Source organism: Rutilus rutilus, assembly GCF_951802725.1.
Source record: "Rutilus rutilus genome assembly, chromosome: 4".
Lineage (NCBI taxonomy): Eukaryota > Metazoa > Chordata > Actinopteri > Cypriniformes > Leuciscidae > Rutilus > Rutilus rutilus.
Window position 1 is genome coordinate 13969487 of NC_140212.1, and position 27872 is coordinate 13997358.

Below are 27872 nucleotides of genomic sequence, written 5' to 3' on the forward strand. Positions count from 1 at the left end.
CTACAGCTTCAATCAGACCTTTCCAGGACATCTGACTCACCAAAACATTATAAATATATATAATATAAATCATTTTAATTAATGTAAATATATTACATACTTATATTTAACTAAATTAATAAATAATATAATGTAACATAATATAATATAATATATAGCCTAATACCCGACGTACCAAAAAAGTTTGATAAGCTACAACAATAAATATGAGACTATTACAGACTGGAAAAGTGCTGACGCAAGACGAAAACTTGATTTTGTGTAGGTCAAAGTCTGGGCGAAAGACTCTCAGGGGTAAATTAATTCTACACAATGTCATAAACAATAAGTCAAGGTCCATAGAGTGCATTTCTGGAAGGCCTTGAGCGCCACTATTCCTCCAGAAAATGCAGAGTGCGCAAACAAACACGTATACAAGCTCTAAAGGTGTGACAACAATCGTACAAGCTCTAAACGTGTTCACCCTGAAGGGCATGGCCAAAAGTTACGACCCTTTTGAGATGCCATCCCAGACATCTTTATTTTATCACGCTGACTGGTCGACATCGTGGAAATTAGATATTGCTTGCTTATCAAATGAGGAACACCATAAGACCACATTTCACCATTTAACCAAATGCCTCTTGCGTCATTTTGAATGAATAGGAGTGGTATTGCATTTCATCTGGATTCGCTCCACTGAGGGAATAAATAATGCAGGTAGGTTGGACTCAAGAACTGACACTACAATGGCAAACAATAGTGAAACCATTCGCCACAATGTGCACTCGGCAGCAAAAGGCGAAACTTTGTTTCTGTTGAACCCAGGCCTTATCCTAACAATCCACCCAGACTTAATTCAAGTTTCCACAACAACAAACTGAACACATTAGAAATTAATAGATGTGACTCAATCATCCCGCGCAATTGGGGGGTCGACTGTCTAAGGGGCCATTCACACCATTGACAATAACTCTAACGATATAACTATAAAGTTGTAATAAATATTCTAATTCTAAAACAATACGAAAGCCCACGCCACAACTGAGGAACGGTATCAATGAAATTGCTGGTAGAATAAAAACATTGACAGCCAATCAGAATCCATCAAACTTTTAAAGAGCTTGGGTATTTAATACAGCAAATGATATAGCCTAACTGAAGAGCGAGCTTATAATAAACAGAATGTTATTGGGCATTGGTGGATGCTAATATAGTTATCTTTATAGTTAGCATTCTTGGTGTGAACAGGCCTTAAAAGTCCTGCTGATTTCAACACAACTGGAATGCATTTTCAGAAAGTTTTACATATCTTCTGCACATCCTTGTGTTGTGTATTAAAGAGATAGTTCACCCCAAAAATAAACATAATTTACTATCTCTTAAGTCACAATTGTCCGTGTTTTTCTGTCAATTACAATGAAAAGTCAATGGGGTCCACAAAAATTGAAAAGTCAATGGGACTAAAGAAACTTTAGAAACCTGTTATGACTTTCTTTCTTTCATGGAGAACAAATGAAGTTTAGCAGGATATTCAGGCTGCTCTTTTCCATACAATAGTGACTGGTCTCTCTCCATCCATTTTCATTATATGAAAAACAGCAGCTATTTCAGGTTTGGAACGACACAAAATGCCCAAGATAAGATTGAAAGGAAAGGAATACAAATTTGGTACAACACGAGGGCGAGTAAATGATGACAGATTTTTCATTTTTTAGTGAACAATCCATTTAAAAACTTGGCCTATTTGATTTAGAAGACATCTTTTACCATGTAGGCTAATTCCACTGAAATTCAGCAGATTTTGTTCTAATATTAGCACAAAAAGTCCTAATCAGTTGATCTAGGCCTGGTGATGTTTTACATTATGCTCAGAATCAGCACGGACACACAAGGGGGACACAAGTCACCTACCCAATAGTCACGATGAACGAAAGATCCGTTCATCCATAATTTAGCTAATGTACTTCCAATTGTAACGGCTTATAGATAAAAAACAGGGCGGAGACTTGGTTATATGCATTGATTGTTGATTGGATTTTGAGATGAGGCCGTTGCTCTAAAAAATGGAGGCAGACAATAAAAAAAAAACGTCCCATTAAACAACGCTCAGTCCGACCTTTGAGCCTTCGAAGGTGTGGCCTTAGAAGTCAGAGTCATTTGAAGGATGCAGACTTTGAATTGGGACGCAGACTTTGAATTGGGACACAGCCCATGACCAGGGTTGGTAACCACTGTACTAGAAGATCTAGTTATGACATCTTAATTTTAAAAAAAAAATTGAAAGAAACAAACATGCAGTGTGAGTGAGCAGAGTGAATTTTCATTTCATGCTGACTTTAAGATCTATCAACATGAGTTCATACTCAGACTCTTGAACCTTACATTTATCTCCCTAAATCTGGACAAATCCTTGGGTTAGGCTACATGTGGTCCTGAAAGCATCCAACTAGACTATTTGAAAACAAACTGACTTTTAAGTCTCAATCAAACATTAGGTTGGAAATGGGGTCAGGCTCTCATGCCTGTAATACGTGAATCCACTTAATACCAAAGAATTAACCTGTCTGAAAGGGATGGTTTCCAAAGCAGAAGACATCTAGAAAGAGATTTAGCTAGCTCTCTATCACACTGACCCACAAAAACACATTAGGATGAGGCCAGATAGACTCGTTTGGCTGGAGACATGACACCCAAAACATGTTTTGACATCAACCCAGTGGAACAGCATTTTCTCTGGCAAGCTGTCAAACCCCAGTTATGACCCATCAGCATGTGTCATCCAGCACAGCCACATCAGCAGGAATCATCCCAGCCTTAGACCAACGGTTCATACTTATCAGGCATCGACATGTATGTAAAGTGTGTCAGTAAAGGATCAGCTCTGACCTGGAGAGGTGTTTCAGGATCTGTTTCTTGATCAATCCAGCCATGACCGGTCTCTCATCAATCACTTATCGAAGGACGGTCGGTAGAGTTTGGAAGATATACATTTTAGGTTTCCTCCGGTCAACCGGAGTGTTTTCTTCTAAATATTGAAGCGTCGTGATAGGCGAATATAAACATGACTCGTAGAGGCGTCCGTCGCTACCGCTTTACCGTCGGGTCCATGTTGAATGCGCAGTGACGCGTCGGTGGACAAAGGCGCATGCGCAAGAGCACCCCACGAAAATGAGGCTCGCCCAATTCCCTTGAGCCAATAGGAATTAAAGTTTACGTCACATCATAGCTCAGTGTTTTTATTCCATTAGTAAATAAGGTCAAAGAGATTTCCTTTTTGTGGTCTTATTCATACACCTACAGTACCGGTCAAAAGTTTTGAAACGTAACTATTTTTAATGTTTTTGAAAGAAGTCTGCATTTATTTGATCAGGACTACAGAAAAAAAAATATATTTCTGTGATGCAAAGCTGAATTTTCAACATAATTTCTCCACATGATCCTTCAATAATCATTCTTATATGCTGATTTGATACTCAGTAATTATCAATGATGGAAACAGTTGTGCAGCTTAATTATTTTTTAAAAACTGATAATTTTGTCAGGATGTCAAAAAGTTTAAAAGAACAGCATTTATTCAAAATAGAAACCTTTTCTAACAACAGAAATCTTTGCTATCACCTTTTATCAATTTAACACATTCCTTGATGAATAAAAGTATTAATTTCTTTATAAAAAGAAAGAAAAAATGACTGAATAAACACTCAAACTACGACAGTTATAATAAATCTATTTATTATTGATTGGAAATGCCATACTCGTAAACAGAATTGACCATTTGCCATGATGACAGGCAAACGCACACCAAAAATAATTCAATAATTTCTAAATATTTTCATTTTTCTGAATGTTAATTAATCAATACATATTTTGTGTCCTGAACAAAAAACATATATAGCTTGTACCGAAATGGACGGAGCTTAAAGGCTAAACTTAACATAATAACTACTGTGACCAAAAGAGGGCGACAAAACAATACAGATTTGTAACATACATCACTTTACAAAACGTCACACATTTTATTAGTATAGTGCAGAGTCAAACCAGGGCAAAACAACAACAACAACAACAACAACAACAACATTATTTTGTCTATTTTCAAAAGATTTTAAAAAGGAGGAACATACAATGCTTGACCTGGCAGATTAATGCATTAAGGCAGATCCTGTAGTAAAAGAATACATGATTTAGAAAACTGAAAAAACACCATATTAATCATCAAGATTTGCATTCATTTGCATTAACACTGACAGCTCAGTGTTAGTCCAATATAAGCTCGATGATCACTCAGAAATAAAGGTACAAAGCTGTCACTGGTGTAGTACCCTAAGGTACAAAAGTGAAAAGGTACATCTTTGTACCTTATTTACCCCTAAATGGTATATAGTAGTACCTTAAATGTTCATATAAGTACTTTAAGTGTACATAATAGTACATTTTAGCTTTTGTACCTTTGTACCTTGTACCTTTTGTTCCTTTTTTTCTGAGAGTGCTTCTCTAAAACTCTAGTGCATCAACATACATTACATTCGCTTGGTCCCTACAGTGTTCAATAGACAGAAGTGAATCTGTCTTCCCTAATATACGACAGATGATGATGGCAGTCTTAATGACCAACTTAGAAACAAACAAGATGCAGTGTGAATACCAATTTCAGCTCCAACCACTTCGTTTCATGTTGTCAAAAAGCTCCTTAACTTTGTGCATGTCCTCTATCAGCCTAGCAGGGGCGTCTGACTGTTCCAGCTTCTGAGAAATCTGTAGAGACCGAGTATTAAAAAGAAAAAGTTATGCTAATACACAATTTTGAATCCTTAATCGTTCCAGAACTACCCAACCGTCAAATGATTAGTGGAAAATACAGTATCAAGTCTCCTTTCAAAACAGGTTTCTAACATCCTGAACTAAAACAGGATGTGAAAGTGTTGTCACATTTCATTAAAGTGGCAAAATAGGTTTCCTTTTTAGAATTTTTGTGGCTTCGAAATGCCTGAAAATCCTGTGAAACTGTTCTGTGAAACTGCCACGAATGCACGAATGAGATGAGCGATCATAACACAGGAATCGTACCTCACTGAAGTAGCGGATCATGTATTTGTAGAGTTCACGTAGAGCTGCAGATTCATTGAACTCATTTTGATGTTTCTGATGAAAAGGGGAAATTAACATTAAGCATTTACTCATCACCATATTTTCATCAAGATGCTTCATTAAATCTCTAGGTCCTGTATGACAAATTGTACCTTTGACTCATCTTGAAGAAATAATTTCAACTCTTGGCTGCTGATAGAAGGCTGGTCTTTCACTATCTTGTAGTACGACTTCACTTCCTGTTTGTACTGAGGGATATCTTTGGCATAGAGTAGCTTATTGGTTGGTGAATACTGTAGGAGAATAAGAGAGTCAATAATTGTTCTGATATTCACAGTTTTCCATGTTAGTTTTCAGTGGTTACCTTGTCTAGGTGTTGCTCAGCTAGTGAGAAGGAGTCCATGAAAGCCTGAGCGATGACGGACAGACAGCCGTCCAGGTGAGGCGTCTTTACCATGTCACTGAACACAAAGTCAGGGTTCTTCAGGATATTCACCCAGAAACGAAGCGGAAGGCTGATAGGGAGGTTAGAAAATCTTTTTCAGTTGTGCATGAACATATAAAAGTTCTTAAATCATTTGAGGCATTTGATAGTCAGCGATCAGTGCAGCTATTGGTGGAGCTCCGCTAAAGTGTACTTCAATGGAGGTGTGTTATCCAGCACCTGTTTGTTTTCCAGATGTGGAGAACATCTGGATCTGAGATTTTTTTTCTCTCTCCTTGTACATCCAGGAAGTCGAAGAAATACTTGACAGCCAATGGTGCCCTGCTGTTGGGCAGTCCCCAGATGCTCTTGAAAAGGGTCTCAACAAAAGAATGGACTGCCACCTGGTGGACACATCAAAAACAAATTAAGTTGAGTTTTCATATTTTATGATCACATTCCATTGACATAATGTTTTTTTATACTGTACAAAACTGTATATTCCATCCTCTAACCCTAACACTACCCCTAAACCTACCAATCACAGAAAACTTTCTGCATTTTTACATTTTCATAAAACATAAGCTGTTTTCCTCATGGGGACCAAAAATATGTCAGGTATTTCTGGTCAATCTATCCATCATGTGTCTATATCTCTGTCTGTCCGTCCATCCATCTGTTCGTCTGTCTATCTATACAATAAAATGCTTCTATGTGTCAGTTATTCTCACCTTGGTGGAGAGCAGCTTGGTGAGGTACATCTCCTTGAATTTTAAAGCTTTTTTCTCAGGATGTTTGCTCAGGTCTGTTTCGACATCTGGATCGACCTAGACCAAACAAAACGTCCGGGTTACCAAGTTTATTTGTTGAAATTGTCAATGCATATAATTAATGCATATATAATTATGTGTACTGACAGTGTTTGTAATATAAATGTTTAAGCTATTATGGGTTTCATTATAAGAAGAGGCTAATGCTTGGTGTATCTTTGAGCAATACAAACTGCACTGAGATTCATATGCTCAGATTCACTTAAAAGCACTTCCTCTTATTTGAGCCGGAAGAAGGTGGCAAAACCGCAAGTGTCACACGCCCATGCTCACTTCACTGCAGTGTCATGGAAATGCCAACTATATAACTCATGAACCTTGACAAGGACCCATGCATGAAAACACAACGCAGTCATTTCTTCACATATTAGAAAACAGAACAGAGCAAACAAAACAGACGTTATACAGAAGTAAAAATGCCCTAAATGGCTACTCACCATATGGAAGTACTTGATAGAGAAGTTCTCATCATCTGTGCAACAAAACACCATGATTATTAGTAAAATAATAAGCAATGTCAGCTCAACACTTATGCATCATTGGGCTTTAAACAGGCTGATGTTAAATGATTGAATCTCTGGTGTGGTCACAGACGCACAGTGGGTTTAAGTGAGACTAGAAAAGCCCACGTCTAACCAAACCTGCATAATGCAGTTGCCCTCAAACAATACAGTATGCAACACACATGCAAACATAATCGGATATAAAAATGCATGTGTTCATACAGACAATTCAAAATGTTGGACCTTGATTTATATATATAAAAAAACATTATTGCATCATATAATGATGAACAGATCATCATCAGATTGATATATGTCCAAAATCAAATGTCATTGATTCATTTATATTCATATTTGAATGTAGCAATTACTGATCTGTTAAGCATATACAATCTTTACCAGTGACTAAATGAAAGTAATTATAAAGCACTATCAAAAATAACATGCGGTCAATAAGAGACTACACTGACAGATGTAAGACGTGGTAAAAAAAAAAAAAAACAGACACAGTTTAGACACTTATATCACCACTTCCTTTACACAAGGCCGTGTTTAATTCTTGTGCCTCAATGTGACAAGATGCACATATGCAAATGTTGCCTGAGCAGTTTTAGTTCCAGTTCAGATCTCTTATAAATTTCATTATTTACTCATCCTCCTGAAGTCATTTCAAACCATCTTAATTTCTTTGGTGGAAAACCAAAACAGATGCTTAGCAGACTATTGACAGTGCTCTCTTTCATATCATGAAAGTGGATGGAAACCAGAAGATGTCAAGCTTCAAATGTGTGGTTGGGTGTTTGCAAAGCTACAGTACTGTGGTGGGCTGAATGTTTGCTTCTAGTGAACTTCTAATACGAGTTGTCAACCAGGCATGTACAGATTACACTCAAAATGCAACCACCCTAAATGTGTTAATTGTGAAGATCAACAATACATTGTACATTGCTTTAGTTGAGCTGGGGAATGATTCAAAGGGATGTGACTCACCCGTTACACTGTTCTGAGACTTCAATGGGGCATGCACTCTTGTTGTGATCACTTTAATGCATGCTCCATCACCAACCTGGATGGAAATACATATTTAAAAGCACATAAACTCTGAAAATATCAGAAAATACTACTGTGCTGCTGTAGTCTATGGATGTATTATGGGTTAACACAACAGTTTAGCTTAATCTGGGTTTATTTGGCCTTGTGACACAAGCTTTGCAAGTGAAAGGTCAGTCTCGAATTGAGCCAACAGCCACCATTGAGAAAATAAAAACCGTGTGAGACAGGATAGATCTTATATATCTTGACCGCTGTTTTCACACTGCTGTCATTGTTGTTGAGTGTTTCATTTGTTATTGATAGAAAAGTGTGCAGCTCATATACAGTATAAATGCTGCTCCCAACATTGGACGACGTCAGGATGTTGGCTAACAGTATATCTCTGCAAATGTATTTCGAACTTCTTTTTACCCCTTAGCGAAGAACGTCTCGGTTACGTATGTAACCCTCGTTCCCTGAGTAGGGAACGGAGACGTTACGTCGGATGACGACGAATGGGGTTTCGCTTAGAAAGCCTATCACCTTTGAGTATATAAAACGAGCCAATGGCAATGAAACGCCATGGGTCTGCGGAATTTACATAGCGTAGGTCCGCCCCCATGTGGGGGTATATAAGGAAGTGCGCTGGCAACATGCAGATATGTCTTCGCTTCGGAGCCGAGACTGAACTCAGGCGTTCCCAGCGGTACAGCAGAAGTGGCAGGGAGACGTAACGTCTCCATTCCCTACTCATGGAACGAGGGTTACATACGTAACCGAGACGTTCCCTTTCGTGGTCACTCCGAGTTACATCGGATGACGACGAATGGGGTCCCCAGTCTAATCACGCCACCTCGGCTGTCTTCCAGTGCCCTGCGTAAGTCTGAGCTCCCTGTCGTGAGACTGGCACGGACGAAGGACTCCTACTTAACACAGGAATACCAAGGTACACTGGGAAGCATATCCCAGAGGAAATATGCAATCATGCCCAACCCGAAGGGGGGGACTTGGAATACACATATGACCCCGAGGGGCTGCATATGGAGAATCACTGGGGTGTCCAGCCGCAGGTGGAATATTTCAACCCCAGGGGTGGCAAGGTGGCTTGCCAAGGGAAAGACACATGCTCAGAGAGGCTTACAGTGGAAATACACATGTGGGGGTCACCCAGAGGGGGAACCATGCACATGGAGGCACCTAGCCAAGCGCGCAAGCTGCCGGTGGCATAACTCTGGCGTTGACGTCGACAGTGCTGGAGGAGATTCAGGGCTTATTAGGCTCACCTGAGGAAAATATCGCACGTATCCTGTCCGTGGAGAGGAATGGCGAGCAAGCGAAGACACCTGAGCAGAATCTAGTACCGGCTAGTTGAAGCGAGTACATGAGAAGAAACTGGCTCCACTCGGAGATTGTAGAATCTCGCGAATGTGTTAGGTGTCGCCCAGCCTGCAGCTCTGCAGATGTCTGTTAGCGAGGCGCCATGCGCTAGAGCCCAAGAGGATGCCACACTCCGAGTGGAGTGGGCCGTCACACCAAGGGGGCATGGTCGACCTTGCTGCTGGTATGCCAAAGCAATGGTGTCCACTATCCAGTGGGACAACCTTTGCTTGGAGAGAGCCTTTCCCTTCAGCTTCCCACCATAACAGACAAAGAGCTGGACTGAGGTCCTGAAACACCGCGTTCTGTCTACGTAAGCACGGAGGGCGCGTACTGGACAGAGCAGTGCCAAGGCTGGGTCTGCCTCCTCCAAGGGCAGCGCTTGCAGGTTCACTACCTGGTCTCGAAAGGGTGTGGTAGGAACCTTGGGCACATATCCAGGCTGGGGTCTCAGGATCACGTGAGAGTTAGCCGGCCCGAATTCCAGGCACGCTTCGTCAACCGAAAATGCCTGCAGGTCCCCTACCCTCTTGATGGAGGCCAATGCAACCAGGAGCGCTGTCTTCATTGACAGGAACTTAAGCTCCACTGATTGCAGAGGCTCAAAGGGAGCACTCTGCAGGACAGTTAAAACCACTGAGAGGTCCCAAGAGGGTACGAGGGGAGGGCGAGGAGGATTCAGTCTCCTCGCTCCCCTCAGGAACCTGATGATCAGGTTGTGCTTTGCCAGAGACTTACCATCAACTGCGTCGTGATGTGCGGCAATGGCGGCAACATACACTTTCAGGGTGGAGGGAGACAGCCTTCGCTCCAACCCTTCTTGCAGGAAGGAAAGCACGACACTGATCGTGCATTTCGTGGGTTCTTGATGTTTAAAAGAACACCAGTTGACGAAGAGGTTCCACTTCAACGCGTAGGCATGTCTCGTGGACGATGCTGTAGCGGAAGTGATGGTAGCCACCACTGCTGGTGGTAGGGTACTCAAACCTGCCTCGTCCCGTCCAGGAGCCACACGTGGAGGTTCCAAAGATTGGGACGAGGGTGCCAAAGGGTGCCCCGTCCCTGAGAAAGCAGGTCCTTCCTCAGGGGAATCGGCCAGGGAGGTGCTGTCGCGAGGAGTACTAGTTCTGAGAACCAGGTCCGGTTGTGCCAATACGGGGCAACCAAAATGACCTGCTCCTCGTCCTCCCTGATCTTGCGCAAAGTCTGCGCAAGGAGGCTCACTGGGGGAAACGCATACTTGCGTAGGCCCCGCGGCCAGCTGTGCGCCAGTGCATCCGTGCCGAGCCTGCCCTCGGTCAGGGAATAATACAGGTCGCAGTGGGACGAGTCGTGGGAGGCAAACAGGTCTACCTGTGCGTCCCCGAACTGATCCCAAATCAGCTGGACCGACTGGGGATGGAGTCTCCATTCTCCAGCGAGAGGCCGAAGCCGAGACAGCTCGTCGGCCGCCTGGTTCAGGTCTCCCAGGATATAAATGGCTTGAAGCGACCTCAGATGCTTCTGACTCCATATGAGGAGGTGGCGAGCGAGTTGCGACATACGGCGGGAGCGCAGACCACCTTGATGGTTGATGTACGCTACTGTCGCGGTATTGTCTGATCGGACTAGTACGTGCTGACCCTTGAGCAACGCACAGAAGCTGTGCAGGGCGAGACGTACAGCCAGCAACTCGAGGCAATTGACATGCCAAAGGCGCTGGGGTCAAGTCCAGGAGCCCGCGGCAGCATGTCCATTGCACATGGTGCCCCAGCCCGTGGTGGAGGCATCTGTTGATACAACAACATGCCGAGAAACTCGTTCTAAGGGCACTCCGGCCCGTAGAAAACTGAGGTTCGACCACGGGGTGAAGGTCTGACGGCAGGCTGGAGTCACTGGGACTTGGAGCGTGCCGTGTTGCCATGCCCACCTCGGGACTCGATCGCGAAGCCAAAGCTGAAGCGGTCTCATATGAAGCAATCCAAGCGGCATTACTGCAGCTGCGGATGCCATATGCCCCAGGAGCCTCTGAAATAGTTTCAGTGGAACCGCACTCTTGTCCTCGAATTGGCGAAGTCAAGTCAGCAGTGACTGCGCGCGCTCGCTCGTAAGCTGCACGCACATGGCGACCGAGTCGATCTCCATACCGAGAAAAGAGATCCTCTGCACGGGGCAGAGTTTGCTTTTCTCCCAGTTGACCCGAAGGCCCAGACGAGCTAGGTGCCGGAGCACTAGGTCCCTGTGTTCGCAAACCTGATCTCGAGAGTGAGCTAGGATCAGCCAGTCATCGAGATGCGAACCCCGTGTTCCCGGAGGGGAAAAAGGGCTGCCTCGACGACTTTCGTGAAGACGCGAGGAGACAGGGCTAGCCCGAATGGGAGAACAGCGTACTGGTATGCCTGCCCCTCGAAAGCAAACCGTAGGAACGGTCTGTGTCGAGGTAAGATGGAGACATGGAAGTAGGCGTCCTTCAGGTCGATCGCTGCAAACCAATCCTGCGGCCGCACGCACTGGAGGATGCGTTTGGCCGTGAGCATCTTGAACGGCAGCCTGTGAAGGGAGTGGTTCAAGACGCACAGGTCGAGGATTGGCCGTAACCCACCGGATTTCTTCGGTACAATGAAGTAAGGGCTGTAGAAGCCGGACTTCATTTCAGCTGGAGGCACAGCCTCGATCGCACCCTTCGCCAGTAGGGTGGTGACCTCCGCTCTCATGACAGGGGCATTGCCACCGACCACAGTGAAGCGGACTCCCCTGAAGCGGGGAGGAGACCGCGCGAACTGAATCGCGTAGCCGAGCCTGATGGTTCTCGCGACCCAGCGGGACAGTCTGGGAAGCTCTAACCAGGCCTCCAGAAAGTGCACCAGTGGGGTCATACGAACCACAGACGTACCATCGGTGGTGCAGCAAGGCGGAATGACCCAGGCGAGGGTGGCATAGCGGCCCTGTGCGGGGGCATGGTCATTAGCCGCGTCCTGCCAGAGGAGGCCAGGGGAGGACCAGCGTCCCACGGGGGGTTGCTCTGGCGGGGGTCTGGTGACAGAGGGGGATGAGAGGAGCGTGGCCCGTGGGCGGCACGTGCTGTCATCCGAGAACTCTGTGTGCTCAGGATTGGGGGAATCAGTTCTTTCTTTAACCACATTAGGGTACTGCTCGTCGTTGGACGAGCAGCGGGGAGTGGAGAACAAAAGATTCTCCCCCGGCCCTCCACCGGGGGAAGGAGTGGCCCTGCTACCATCTCCTGGGAAGAACTGATCGCCAATCCTGAGCAGCCCTTCCTGCGGCTTCCTCAACGACGCGGCCCGGGTGGAGGCTGCTGCTGGGGCCGTGCGGGAGGGGTGGGAGCCGCGGGAGGGCGCCCTCGGCGGCGAGCAGGCTGAGGATTCTGTGCCGACGGCTGGGTGGAGGCAGCAGCGGGCCGTCGGGGCAGAATGTGCTTGATCGCCTCAGTCTGCTTCTGAGCGGTCGAGAGCTGTTGGGCGAAATCCTCGACCGCACCGCCGAAGAGGCCGGCCTGGGATATGGGGGTGTCGAGCAGACGAGTCCGCTCGGCCTCCCGCATATCAGCCAGGTTCAGCCAGAAGTGTCTCTCCTGGACCACAGCTGTGGACATCACCTGACCCAGGGAGCGTGCGGTCACCTTCGTTGCTCGGAGAGCAAGGTCGGTGGCGGCACGCAGCTCATCAAAGAGCCCTGGGTCAGTCCTGCCCTTGTGCATGTCCCTGAGCATCTGGGCCTGGTAGACCTGCAAGATGGCCATGGCATGCAAAGAGGCAGCTGCCGGTCCCGCCGCTCTGTAAGACTTCGCCACCAGAGTAGACGAAAATCTACAGGCTTTGGATGGGTGCTTAGGGTCGCCACGCGATGAAGCGCTTGCCGGACACAGCTGCATCGCGACAGAACGCTCCACCGGGGGAACGAGCAGCAGCCTTATCGAGGGGAGGAAAGGCGGAGAAGGTCGACGAACAATCGCGGGAAGACAATGGTGTCTTCCAGGACCGCGTGACCTCCTCATGCACATATGGGAAGAAAAGTATTGGGGTTGGACGCCGACGAGGGTCAGCGGCCGCACCCAAAAACCAATCGTCCAACCGCGAGCGCACTGGGTCGGGTGGCGGGGACCACTCGAGCCCAATGGCCGCGGCTGCCCGGGAAAGCATGGCCGTCATCTCGGGATCAGACTCAGGCAATGCTGGCACACCCGAGGGCGGCAGCACAGCCGAATCCTCACTTCCCGAGGACTCCTGCCCACCTTGTGATGCAGCGATCGACATTGCATCCTCCTCTGGAGCGCCAAACGAGATTCGCGGGGCCTCCGTAGAGGGACCAGCGGTCTCAGTTTGGACACTCACGGGTACCGGCGCTGGAGAGGGGGGTGTGGACCGTGGACGAGTCAGCGGTTTGTTCCACACCGTCACCCTCAGGTCACCCCGGACACCAGCCGAAGTACCGCCTCTCGGGGACACCGTAGATCGGGGTGTGGGTGGGGGGACTCTCACTCGAGTGAGCTCATTGAGTCTCGACCGAAGCACGGAGATGGTCATGTTCCCACAGTGGGAACATGAATCATCCACAAACGCTGCTTTAGCGTGATCAATGCCCAAACACACAAAGCAGCGATTGTGCCCATCAGATGAAGACACATTGCGACCGCAACCAGAAGTGCACGGGCGAGGCATCTTTAAAAAGACGTGGCGCGTGCAAGCTCTTTTTGTGAGAGGAAAAACTCAGCGGATGCTGAAGCGGCCAGGGAGAAAACACACTATCTGTCAGATCACTGATCAGATCAGCAGGGTAATGTGCACTCGCTGGAAACGCCGTCACACCAACACCAGAGAGTTTGCTCGTCTCGAAGATGAAGATGAGGAAAAGAGTAACTCAGAATTGGCTTTTGGAGTGAAGAAATAACTCTCGGCTCCGAAGCGAAAACATATCTGCATGTTGCCAGCGCACTTCCTTATATACCCCCACGGGGGGGGCGGACCTACGCTATGCAAATTCCGCAGACCCATGGCATTTCATTGCCATTGGCTCGTTTTATATACTCGAAGGTGATAGGCTTTCTAAGCGAAACCCCATTCGTCGTCATCCGACGTAACTCGAAGTGACCACGAAAGGGAACGAAAAATAACTTCACCTTTATGATATTCTGGTCTTCTTGTTTTATCAGTTGTCTGATTGCTTAGAATATAGTACACTTCTTCTCAAAAATGATGTTCACACCATTTTTGGGTCTCATGCACTCACCTGATAATGTTTTAGAGTGTTCAACATGGTAACATGCCCTCGAATCTCTGAGGTCTCATCGACTTCCTGTAGCATGACAAACTTTCCTTCCTTCTCATATTCTGAAAGAGCACAACAAACAGGAATTAGTTCTGTGGTTCTGTGGATAGTGCGAGTGGCAACTGAAACAACAGTTTGTTAACAATACAAATAGGTCCCATAAGCTTTAAACCTAAGAAAAGTTTCATGAAATATTTTGATAATCAACATTGAAGGAGTAATGAACAGGGAGCCTACTAACCAATTTCTATATCCCTGAACTGCTGTGTGTAGGGGAAACCAAACTTGCGCTGGAAGGTCTGTAATATTTTCTCCTTGACTTGCTTTATTGTGTCACAGGTCAGTGCGTTGACCTCTAAGGGTTCACTGACCTCTCCTCCAGTCCCCACAGCAAACACCACCTTCAGTTTCTACAGGGGCGAAAACATGAACAAAATGATTTAGTGACTATAAAGAACTACCAATTATATATGTTGCACATAAACATTGTGACAGTTCTTATTTATTAATAGAGAAGGAAACAATTTAGGGGACAAACAAAAAAATATGCCCTTGTTTTTTCACAATCTGTTAAATCAAGCACCAATGTTCAAATTCAAATTAAGATATTGACAAAAATCAACATTAAAAAAGTTGTTGCAATATTAATGTCACGCTTGTGGCTGTAGTAAGGAATTTGTATTTTAACGAAGCGCGACGAAGGAGAAGTCAAAATTAAACAGTCTTTTAATAATCAAAGAGAACACAAAGGACATTTAGCGTCACAATCACTTTGCACAAACATTGACAATATGGAACAAAGAACAGAATGATTTGAGGGCTTATTTCCACACAGAGATCTGCATAACTAAATGTTTGACCATGGAGACAAACCAGACAGGAAACACAGGCAAACAGGAACTGAACACAAAACCAAAACTAACTATACATGTTACAATTAAAAAATGACACTGGAAAATGTTTTTAAAGGGACAATGTGTAGCTTTTTAGGTATTTTATTATCTAAAATCAATATTTTTATTCATAAATATGTCCTCAATGTTGTACAAATACCTCTGCCAATGATCAGACTAATCCTCGTAAACGAAGAATTTATTATCTTTATATACATGGGACGGGTAGGTCAACGGAGGCTTCCATGTAGTTCCGCCATCTTGAAAAACTATAATAGCAGAGAGGGACAAAAAGTACTAGGCCCACGCGTTTCCACAGCACGTTTTCGTTCAGAGCCAGCGTCACGTGACTGAAACCAGCAGAAGCGGAGGAGCAGAGCAGTGAGAGACGCTTGTCACTGCCCCGGCAAGTTTAAAAGGATGCACTGCAAGGTTATTTATACACCGTTCATTCATACATTTGCTGAGTCACAGGATCAGGAGTCCTCGTCGTCGAAAAAGTCCAAAATAGACCGTAAAAGGAAACGTGACCGGAGAGTACAATAATGTCGGGAGAGCTAATGCAGGAGAAAGCTTTCAAAAGAGACGCTGAAGTTGCCTGCTATCTCGACAGGTAAGTCAATGTTACGGTCTTAATTACAAGCTTTTTTTTCATTGCTTGGTTGTGTACTTTATTATATAGACAGTAGAACATTTATAGTTAAAAGTTAAACAGGCTCTTTGATGAATAGCAGCTATTGAGTAAAGTAACGTTAGAGAAGGCGCTGATGATGATGATGATATCTAACAATGCACGTACTTAAAAAAATATAACAAGTAAAGAAGGCATTACTACTAATTACCATAGTTAATGTTTTTCACAGTCAGTAATTCATACTGTAACATTCTTTTCAAGTTTCAGTTTGTTTTAAATAACAAACCTGTTCACCTGAAGGAAAACTCGAAGTGCTATTATAAGACATCCTGTCATAGCTTTTTGGTACATAACGGCTACTGTAGATGCAACGCGCATTTGAAAAAGCGAGGCGCTGGAGAGCATTATTCGTTTGAATGCAAAATACAATTTCACCGCTAGATGGGAGAAATTCCTACACACAGTCCCTTTAAAGTCAACATCTTTCATATCACTGGAGCTGTACTCACAATATTCAATAAGCTCCAGTAAAACAAAACCTTATTTATACACATTATGTCTTCTTTTATATACTTGGCACATATTTATTAGCCTATTTTAGAGGGTGTTCAGTTATTTTTTTATGGGAGGTAGATCAAAACCTTTAAACTGCCAGACTAATTGTTTATATATATGATAGATCAGGTATAAAGACCCTTTCAGTACATGAATCAACTATTATGGTCAATACAGGGAAATAAGTTAAATGATTAGACCTAATATGTATCTTTTTAAAAAGTCAGTTTAAAGTAAAAAATAAAATAAAAATGCAGTATCAACCTAAAATGAATTACTTATGGCATGAACTTTTTAGGACCTAGTGAAAATGCACTGTTGCATAAGATTCCCGGCTCTGATGCCGTTTAAAGACTTCTTCTTTTTTTTAAAAAAAAAAGACTTCCGTAGTTTTCACTTTAATAAAGGGGAAGAATACAATTTCAAGTTAGACCATATTCTTATACAAATATGTTCCTTTGGAGGAATGCAAGTTTCTTGCTTGGCAATACAGGTACAGTCCGGTTTTGTCAAAGGAAGACTTGTGCAAAACTGATATCCTTTGCAGATGGCAAAATGCAGAAGCACAATGGTTCTCACAAGTCTAACAATGAGAGGCTGCTGGTGGTTTCTAGGGGAAGATGGCCTGGTCACATGATTCTGTCTGCATACTGTCATAAATCGTACCTCTTTTCTTGCTTACTCAAGTGTTTATGAGCTGCTAGACAACAACCACCCAACCACAGTCAATATGAGAATCACAGGTCAGAAAAGAATCAGGAACAGAAAATGTCAGGAACCAAATACATGCTGTAATAAAAATCCCTATGGCCCGCATAAACAATTAAAGGGATAGTTCACCCAAAAATGAAAATTCTGTCATCATTTACTCACCCTCAAGTTGTTCCAAACCTGTATGAGTTTCTTTGTTCTGCTGAACACAAAGGAAGATATTTGGAAGAATGTTTGTAATCAACAGATCTCAGTCCCCATTGACTTCCATAGTAGGAAAAAAATATACTATGGTAGTCAATGGGGACCGAGATCTGTTTGGTTACAAACTTTCTTCCAAATATCTTCCTTTGTGTTCAGCAGAACAAAGAAACTCATACAGGTTTGGAACAACTTGAGGGTGAGTGAACAATGATAGAATTTTCATTTTTGGGTGAACTATCCCTTTAATACAAAGTGTAACAAGTCCACACGTAGGAAAGCAACACAACAGTCGGGAAATGATGCCCGAAGCACTTATGCAAGAAATATTGCACAACAAAGAGAAGTTGCAGGAAGTTACAGGATGTCTTGGTGACGGACAGTTTATAAGCAAACTCAAGAGGTTTAAAATGTACACAGCTAGTAATAAACTCAATAGACAAAATATCTGAAATAAATCAGTCTTGGTTGGTGAGATTAACAGACTTCAAAACAAAATGACCAGCCCCAAACTTTTGACCTGTAGTGTATATAATATATCATTTGGGAAGGGACATATTTGGTGTTTCTTTTTAATTAATTAAAAGGGGGAACTACTTAAACGTCAATGTGGCTTGTTACAGTATTTTTGAGGTTAGTACTTTCCATAACTGTTTAATTTTGTGAACAGTTTCTCGTTTGTATATAATTGACCGTAAGAGAAGAAAATACTGACCAGGGCATCAAAGTCCTGCGCTTGGCAGAGAAGCCAGTCCTCGCTAAGGGTGTACAGAGCTTTCTCCGTCACTGAATCCACCGGCCCTTTAGAGATCTGCTGAGTCAGAGCTGACACCAATAGAAAGAGAGGCTGTCCTACTGATTCCTATGGACGAAACACACACATTTTGTGCATAAACATGTGAGTACACACGAGTAGTGAATGATAATATGCACTTTACTTTAAAGTGGATGTATGGACGGACCCTGAGGAAGCCATACAGACAGATGGACATCCAGTTGGTAAGAAGCTTCTCCACTATGGACTCTGTGCGGCGCAGGAGAAGTTTTGGATTTGCATTACTGGACTGGTCCATCAGATTCTGCAGAAGGTCCTCCATTACCTCTGTGAGATAAAGCAGGTCTCCATGGAGGGCCAGAGTCAACAGAGACGCCACTGTACATCTGAGAGAGAGAGGAATAGAAAGAGAGATAGAAAGGAACAAAAACACAAGGTATAAAAAAAGAGAAAAAGACAAGTAGATACAGGGTCAAAGACAGACTGAGTGAAAGAGATCAGTCGTTTTTTTAACTTTATATTAATATTATAAAGTGCTATATATTATGCAAAACAATCAAGCCAATGTGTATTGCAATTATTTGCCTTAATATGCTTTTAATATTTTTTTCTAATATTGATGCTTTTATGCAAAACCTTAGGATCTAATTTGAGGTTTCAGTAGCAACCTGTGTGTCTTTCAAGAGAGCAACCATTTTTTTATTTTCTTAATTTTGCTTTATTATCATTTAATTTTTTATATCATATATATTTATTCATTTGTATTATTCATCATTTGACCATCTATACCATTTATGTCATACATTTTTATATTTAATATTACTTATGAGTTCCCTCACTCTTGTGATGCTTACTATTGTAATTTAATCTTATGATTGTGGGCTTTCGTGGAATATTTGTCTTCATGAATAAGAGATAAGATGGAATGTCTCCATTTCAAGGCTTTATGAGATGTTGTTGTGAAGCAATTTGATAAAACAACACTTGCTGGATGTGTGCTGGTCAGACGAAGTCTATGCATTGAAACATCAACTAACATTGCATTGTTTCAGTGTGATGGTCATTTTAAAAGACACTTCTGAGTTCCCTCACGGAAGACGAAGTGCTATTTGTATAATATAATGCCACAAAACATTATCTCTGTTTACACTTCCAAGCAACGGAAACCAAAGCAGGGCCTCAAAATAGCCATAAGGACGGGTGACCAAGTTAAACAAGCCATATTCAAACAGAGGCGGAAATGTTTTCAAAGCATCTTCGACTCACTTGTCTTTTATATTGAAGTTTTTCTGTTCCTCTAATGCATGCACAAAACAACTGAGAAACTGCTTATCTCTGATCAGCACAGCAAAAGCCTCACATTTTTCATCAACAGTTGTCTGAACAGAGTCCTGACCATAAAAAAATGACAGAGTAATAGTTAAATCATTTATTTTTACAGTGTGATATGTTTATACTTCATATAGGCCTACTGCTAAATATACTGTAGCATTTTACCTCTCCAATGTCTCTGATCATGACTTCTGACAGAGGACCAGCCTCGAGAAAATAAGAAAATATATATTAAACAAACAAACACATATGGTAAATCTACAATAAAATATGCATCAAAAAGTAATAAAGCTCTCAAACCTCAGGAAAGAAGATTTTTAAGGCAAAGTGCTTGTAATCCAGGAAAGGTATGGCTCCAACATTATCAATCAAGTCGGATTTTTCTGTTTGCAAGTCAACAAAGCCTGTCAAAAACAAACAAAAATAAATGTATGACGTAATCACCATAGATATCCATATAAGGCTAGATGTCTTAAGGCGGAGTCTCGAACGGCATCACCGGCGGCCATCTTGTCACATGGAAGCTGTGAATTAAGGTGAGTGATCAGCACGCACACAAATCCTCTTTACTCGCTGAAATCTTGACGGATTTACAAACGGTTTGGTTTCTTACAAACGTTATTAACGTGGCTATAATTCTTTCATATGGAAGTCCATTGTTATAATTATTCATATGTATGCATTGCAGTGTCATAACTACATCTCTGACGTTTATAACAAACACACCCGTTTGAAAATCGGTAGAAATTTTTGCAAGTTATGGTTATTTAAAAGTACATGCACCATTAAAACACAATGTTACGAGTGAGCGAGCTCCCTGTGGCAAGATGGCCGCCATGTGCGGACGTCGACCTCCATTGGCCAGCAGCGTGGACGAGACAACTAGCCTTTATTATATGATATCTATGGTAATCACACACAACTAGACATCAAACAGTAAGTAACATGGCAACAATATGAGCACTGAAGGATTTAACATTTTATGTTTTCAGCAGAACAGCAAGCAACAATTGGTGTTTTCCTGCAAAAATTGTCTGCAAAGTTGCCCAGGTGTTGCTATGAGGTTGCTACTCGTCAGCTAAAAAAAAACAAAAAAACACTCAAAGTCTGTATAGCCATGATTCCATCCACCTATTCTTATGCAAATTTTGGGATGTTGCATACAACAACAAAAAATCGCAGGATGGAAACACCAAGAAGCACATAAATCTAAAAATGCGCATTAAAACCATTAAAGCAGATCATTTTTTATCTGATAAGAAAACACATAAACTATGAAGGAGACACATTTATCGAATACATTTCTTGATGCGCAACAAAAAATGTCTTGTGACTTTACCTCAACAGATCATGTGATCAGAAAAATGGAGGAGAGCGAGAGGTATGTTCGGATGGAGGTCCGAACATTCTTAAACATCCTTTTTGAAAAAGATTCTTGATCGAACAAAATGCGCAGATTTTCCAAGTACGAGCAGAGATGATCCTTCCATTTTATTACAGATAACACAAGGTATGGAAATGGTGATTTATTCACAAATTTTATGTTTTAACCAATTCATATAATTTGTGTCCGTAGCACAAAGGTGCAGGACGAGTTATTTACCTAAGTTTAATACAGTATTTAGGATTTAGTTGTTTGCGCAAATCACTAACCTTCAATATGAGCAATAGAAACAATGACACTTGCCTTTACAAACACCACACAACAAAGACCAGCATTTCAAAAATGACCGACCTTGTCGTATATCCCTTCTGATGTTGCTTTCCAGCATTTCCAGTTGTTTGTTCATTTTCTCATTCATTCTTCTCTGGCTCTTACGGTGAGCAATGACTCCACCTAGACAGATGTGCGAAACCACATATTAATCCCTGCAGGACAAATGTTAAAATATGTGACGTAAAGCTGAAATCACTTACCAACAACAGCTAGAACTATGAGCAAAATCGAGGCTGCGACAAGGATGTAGTACATCAAAGGACTTTGAGGCTCAAGGGTTTTATTCAAATTGCCAACATTAATCTGAAAATTATAGTAAAATAAAGGAGATTTTTGTATTTTAAATAGACATTAATTAACAAGAAATGTTGCATAAAGACATGTTTATTTAATATTTATTATTTAGACTCACAATGAGTGAGTCCACTGATGTGACGGGTCCTGGTTCTCCTTTAATCTTACAGATGACGTCATTGGACTCAATCTTCTCCAAAACACACTGATACTGCTTATCTCCCTGTAGACCCGTCACATTCACCTCACTCATACTCAAATTCAATGCATCTTCCTTTTTCTGAGAAAGAGATGTAGAAGAGTGTGGAGGTTGTGAGATTCACATGCTGATGTGCAAAAACACTGACTGCTCAAAATAATATATTTTCTCAGAGTTTTTAAGAACAGGGCCTGGAAAAAATAGGCATGCGTGCCAAAACATGCAGACTGTACATTGATCTTAAACTCACTGTAATGCTGAACTCACCTTAATGTTGACCAGTAGGTCGTTGGCCACCTGTAAGGTGGTGAATCCAGTGAATTCTGGATCAGGCTTGTAGGACAAATACTCACAGTCCACAGTGGAGTGTCCAACTTTCATTGACAAGTTTAACTGTCCACTGCCATCATAACAGGGGGAAAGAAACCATATATTCTGAGAAAAGAGAGACAATGAAGATATGACTCCAATACAGGTGACACATGAAGCTCCGTGAAGCAATAAAACACAATAAAATTGCATGAGCTGACACAGACAAACTGCTAATTATTTTCATGTTATGGGTGGTAACTGACAAGCAATTTTAAAATTCAAAAAGATTTAGTAAATATATATATATATATATATATATATATAGTTCAAGACTTTATACACACACACACACACACATACACGTTTGTGAGTGAGGGATAATCCACAGCCTTAAAATAAAAGTAACCCCTTTAAAATAATCAATTACATATTTAGAGTCACTGAAGTGCTTTTAACAATTATATGAGCAGATAAATGACATTTCTTTCTAAATAAGACCTCATGCAGTACATGTGTGAATCTGGGCTGTTTGAAGACTCACTGAACTTATAAATAGCTGACCTCTGTGTATCAGATAAAGTGCTGTGAGTTATTGCAGGAGTAATAAACACATGTCTTACCCCTGAGCTTCTGCTGTATTGTGTTTGAAGCTCTTTATTAGAGGGATGGACAATAACTGATTCCACAGATTCCATATTGCTCCCCTGAACATCAATCTTCCTTCCACCACTGAATGAAGAGATATTAAAATATATATTAAAATATTTATAATAGAGATATTAAAGGGGTGGTTGATTATGATTTCACTTTTCTAACTTTAGTTAGTTTATAATGCTGCTGTTTGAGCATAAACAACATCTGCAAAGTTCCAATGCTCAAAGTTCAAAGCAAAGGAAGATATTTGCTTTTAAAGAAATCGCTTTTTAAGGACTACAACAAAAGGCTAGAAGGGACTACACGACATTCCTCCTGGATTAGTGACATCACTAACCCTAGATTTTACATAAACCCCGCCCCCGGGAACCCGATTTATAGATTATCATGACAGAATATGATAATCAATGACTAGAAGATAGTTAGCTCCACATCAGCTACATAAATTCTTCAACTAACCATTCAGAAATGAACCTTTCTACATGTTGTTCTTGAGTCTCTCCATTATTGTCTGATTCCGGATTGAACAAAAAAGGCTAAAAGTTTTGACATTTTCAGTGCATGTCTGTGTGAGGTAAAAGGACATGTGCTGTTGTAGCTCCGCCCTCTGTGACAGAAGCAGTAGTTCATTTGCATTTAAAGGGACAGACACAAAAACGGTGCATTTTTGTTAACCCTCAAAAAGTGACAATTTTAACATGCTATATAAAAATATATTTGGGGTATTTTGAGCTAAAACTTCATATACACACTCTGTGGACATCAAAGAATTATTTTACATTGTGTGAAAAGGGAATTATACCACCCCTTTAACCATTTCAGCCAGTAATACAGAATATTAAGAACGGTCTTGCTGTCAGCAAGCAGGTTGTTCTTTCTGAACCTCTAAACATTTAAACAATACTAGTCTAAGGTCACATGTGAGTCAGTAAACTGCAGCTCTCAGATTTATGAAACATACAGGAAATTACTTGACTCTAACTTCTGATTTCATTTATTTCAATCTCACATAAATGTGTTTTCCCACAGTATCTCAGCAGATTATTACTTTGCAAACCTTAGTTTTCCATATAAACAGCATTCTTGCATATTTCATTGCATATGTCATTAGATTACCAAGGCATTGTATTCAAAATGTGCAGTTTTCATCTCAAGGCACTGATGGGATATGGAAGCTGATCTGCCAGTGGTGTGAAAGCTCTTACCTCCTCCAGGAGACTGTGGGCTGTATTCCTGTGCAGCTGGGCTGGGAACTGTAAGTGATGATACTGTTACCATGACAACGGTCGTCAGGAGTAACAACACACACTTTCACTGTTCCTTTAGTTCCACTGGGAGGAATGTTGAACCTTAAAGTGTCACTGGAGCGATCAAACACTGGAGATCTGAGGGGAAACATTCATGCACAGATATACAATATCATTTATCTCAATCTACACACCTTCATAAATACGACTAAACACAAACACACATAATCTCACTCTTTAGGAATACACTCTAGATCCCCTTGAATATGGATTTTAATGACAGATTCCAAGTTCCTTCCTCTTAGTGAAACGTTGTTTCTGCCATGGAAAGAAACCTTGTTGGGCTCCAGAGAGAGAATCTCTGGCTTCTGCAGGACACAAAATGTTACACTCAGTAAAGAAAGAAAAAATCCATATCCACTTAATATATGACCCAAAGCATTATTTAATAAACAACAGAAATAAATGTAAATTTTATTACATACATTTTATAAATTATAATAATAATAATGTGCAGTAATAAAATATAATTGTAAATATGGTATATAATATTTTATTTATTTAAAAGCATAATGATTGTGATAAATCATTTATTGCTTATATTATATAGAACAAAGCAACTTTTGTTTTAAAAGAATTTTAAAAGCAAATAGTTCCACAAAAATTAAACAAAATCCTCAGTCTCTTGTAAAGTCACATCTATTTGAAATAGGAACAAACTGAAAAAACAACATCCCTATTCTGTGAAGTTGGGTTCATAATAGTATGACACTTACTCTGTAGATAATCTCAGAGAGTAGATCTTTACATGCATCCTAAAAAGTAGAAAAAGAGAGAGAACTGAGCGGTTCATTTACTTCCTGAGTTTTCTTCAGTCGACACAATGATATTTAAGCTATTACCAATGAATTAATATCATACTGAATCTTTATAAAGGTTACGTATACATATTTCCCAGTACGTATAATGAAGCATGTCTCACCTGTATGAGTAACTGCGGTCCAGTTCCATGTGTCCAATCACAACGCTGAGAGGAAGAGGACCACTGACACCCAGATGAGACACACTGCACACACCTGCATTCATGATTCATGATATGATGTATTAATATAATCTATAAAGCTCTGCGTTATCATTTCTGTACTATGCAATTTTTCACACTGAATTTCATTTTCTCACTGTGTATAAGAAGCATTTGTGTTTTCTGTGATACTGGAGCAGTTCCTCAGTGTCAGTGTCTCTGTGATCTTCTGATCCTTAATGGTAACCGTAGCAGAGACTTCTGAAACTGAATAGATTATCAAAAATGTTTATGGTTCTAAAAAAAAAAAATCATATTCTGACTACAAAAATGTACTGTATAATAGCGCACATACAACTTCCTTAATAGAAAACTAACCTCCAGTATAAAGTATGTGTTCAGGAAACCTACAGGAGCAGTTTGGGAAAACCGCAGTCAGATCAGACCCGTCACACAGATTCACACTTCCTGTGGTGAAGGAACATGAGAAAGCGGGATTTCCTGTGCTCTCCAGACTCAAGGCTAGATGTAGCGTAATCTGTGTAGGAGAGGGCAATGTTTGGTAGTCATATAAATGATTTATTAAATATATTCCCTAAATTATGATAAATACTTTCAGATTCTGACTCTCTACCTTTCTAGAAGAATTCTCTGTCATCTGAAAAGAAAGCAGCTGTGTCTTAAGAGAGTTTTTTGGGATGGACACCCATGAAGTATTTGAGCATTCATCTTGAGTAGAACATCTAGATAAAAACATCATCAATATATCACGTACAGATCTGTTTGCACTGCTCACCATGTCCATATACATGATAAGAACTTAAAAGACTGTTCTACAAGGAACCATTTTAAGTGATGATAAGCAGATATGTGTGATGTGTGAAAAGTCACATGTGATAAAGGTAGGCTGACCTCTGTGTGTTCACACACCAGCCGCAGAGAGGATCCAGAGCAGCTCTGCAGTCTTTCAGAGATCTGTATTTATCACACTGAACCACAGACACTCTTCTGAGCTACATCAAAAACATGAGCAGAAAGAGACAAGGATGATGATTCAATGTAACACAGATGAGTACAGACATACTGCCAATGGTTTGTTTGTTAATTGCACATTTCTAAACCTTACCTCTTTCCTCAAAGCGATGTAGATATATTTGAAATCTACTGGATCAAAGTGCATTCTGGGAAGCACGGCTCGTTCATCATCAGATTTGTACAGCACTATTGGACAGCCTGGTGTGAATTTCTCATCCAAAACCAGCTAACAACAAACAGAAATACAAATCATAAATTGTGATTGTATAGTAGTTCAAATGCAGAGGTAAACAACAGATTAAATGGAGGACAGGAATATAGAAATGAAAGCTTATTGAGAGGTGAAGGACACCTTTATCAGTTGTCCATCACTGGTTCCTATGAACAACACAATCCAGGATCCTCTTCTAACTGCTGCCACTGATGACACTGAGCTGTACTTGAACACCACAGAGAGCAGCTGAAGGTTACTACCACTCTGCAACACAAAGAACAAAAATATTATGACTTTGGTGAATAGTGAAATTAAGTTTTCTCATGCAACATATTCTACATAATGCTGATTTTCTAACCTCAGAATCACATTTTTCACCAAAAGAGCAGAAACCCTTCACTTTGCCTCGAATTGTACTGATGTCGTACAGAGCCAGCGCGGTGTTCTCCGGATCCTGCTGATTCTGCGCACTGAACACTCCTGCCCAAATAACACGGTTCCCTGAGGGAATAACGGTGGAGGAGACGAGCACTGGACGAGCTTTATCATTGCAGCACTCTATCGTTGCAGCCTGTAGGGATTTAAAGATGTCTGACTTTTTTCTTTTATTGCTGTCCATCCGCAGGACGTGCACTTTCCTCTCCGAGTCAGTCTTTGTGTTGAGAAATAAGTAGGACTCTGAGGGAGAAACTCTCTGGAATCCGTCAACAAACTCCACATCTCTAGCGGTGCTCTGGATGAAGGGGGTTGATGCTTCTTCTATGTAGTTGAAAATCCCACTAATTTGAGACTGTAAAGTGTTCCACAATTTAACAACAGGATACGGATCTTGAGGTTTTGTTGGTTCGTCCTTTTTCCCAACCAAAAGGTACCTACTGGTACTTGGACCTGCTATGAACGCAACAGATTTTTCATTCTGTCTCGGTCCTACCGATATACTTTCATAGTAAATACTCTTTGTAATGTCATTCAGATCAAGAACTTCGCAGTATCCATCTCTAAAGGTCCCACAGGTTATCAGGGTGTTGTTGTCGTCAAAAGGCACTAGAATGTTGACTCTATTTTGATGAGTGGCATTAGTGATGTCCTTCCTCTTCTCCTCAGAAAGATCGAGTCTCATCTGATGTAGTCGATGGTCAGTAAGAACGAACAACTTACTTTTACCAACTACAAAGTCCTTGATGTCTCCATCAAAGTTCACCACATTACCGCAAATGCAATGTTTCAAATGTAGGACCACAAGTATTCCAAGTAAGTATCCTCTCATCTTGCCTATCTGAGAGATCAGCTGAAGTTTCGAGATCTTGTCACAGAGATCAACTGCGCTCAGATGCGCCCACGGCTGAAGTGGATAGAAGTGAAAGCAGCGGCTCTGAAGATGCCCGATGACTTCCGCGCAACACGCCAACAAATCTGTAGCCCTGATTGCGACATTTAGATGTTTCGCAAGTTATACCATTTCCTGATTAAACACTTTTCATGATCCTACACAATATACGGGACAGGAACAAATGTGTACTCTCTCTTGAATTCATTTTATTGACAGGAAGCTTTACATTTAATATTTTAATTTTCAA

The 27872-nt window shown here is 41.6% G+C and overlaps 2 protein-coding genes across 2 annotated transcripts in view; both read right to left on the minus strand.

Moving 5' to 3' along the window:
• The window catches only part of bltp3b (bridge-like lipid transfer protein family member 3B), a 36029-nt gene extending 32910 nt beyond the window's left edge, over positions 1–3119 (minus strand). Inside the window, exon 1 of the mRNA XM_084408179.1 lies at positions 2869–3119. Coding sequence (XP_084264305.1) covers positions 2869–2912 — 44 coding nt within the window. The 5' untranslated portion in view covers positions 2913–3119. The remainder of the gene's footprint in view (positions 1–2868) is intronic.
• A 578-nt stretch (positions 3120–3697) lies between these two features.
• Positions 3698–27674, minus strand: plxnc1 (plexin C1). Its single transcript, XM_084406918.1, has 31 exons — positions 26654–27674; positions 26434–26559; positions 26173–26307; positions 25959–26059; positions 25681–25789; positions 25425–25584; positions 25205–25313; positions 25008–25101; positions 24802–24840; positions 24260–24393; positions 23984–24163; positions 22745–22853; positions 22080–22247; positions 21732–21893; positions 21520–21622; positions 21338–21439; positions 19903–20006; positions 19768–19809; positions 19537–19661; positions 18458–18656; positions 18211–18357; positions 14743–14911; positions 14463–14563; positions 7818–7893; positions 6762–6796; positions 6226–6321; positions 5735–5898; positions 5435–5585; positions 5223–5363; positions 5050–5124; positions 3698–4737 (listed from the first exon to the last, which is right to left on the minus strand). The coding sequence occupies exons 1-31, from the start codon at positions 27560–27562 to the stop codon at positions 4633–4635; spliced, it is 4470 nt and encodes a 1489-aa protein (XP_084263044.1). The 5' UTR covers positions 27563–27674; the 3' UTR covers positions 3698–4632.
• Between the last annotated feature and the right edge of the window lie 198 nt (positions 27675–27872).

Excerpts from the sequence above, each read along its gene's own strand:
- plxnc1 (XM_084406918.1), bottom strand. The coding sequence starts at position 27,562 with ATGAGAGGATACTTACTTGGAATACTTGTGGTCCTACATTTGAAACAT. Across the intron at positions 25,314-25,424 it reads ACACATACTTTATACTGGAG|TTTCAGAAGTCTCTGCTACG; the intron begins GTTAGTTTTCTA and ends TAATCTATTCAG. Across the intron at positions 25,102-25,204 it reads ACAAATGCTTCTTATACACA|GTGTGTGCAGTGTGTCTCAT; the intron begins GTGAGAAAATGA and ends TCATGAATGCAG.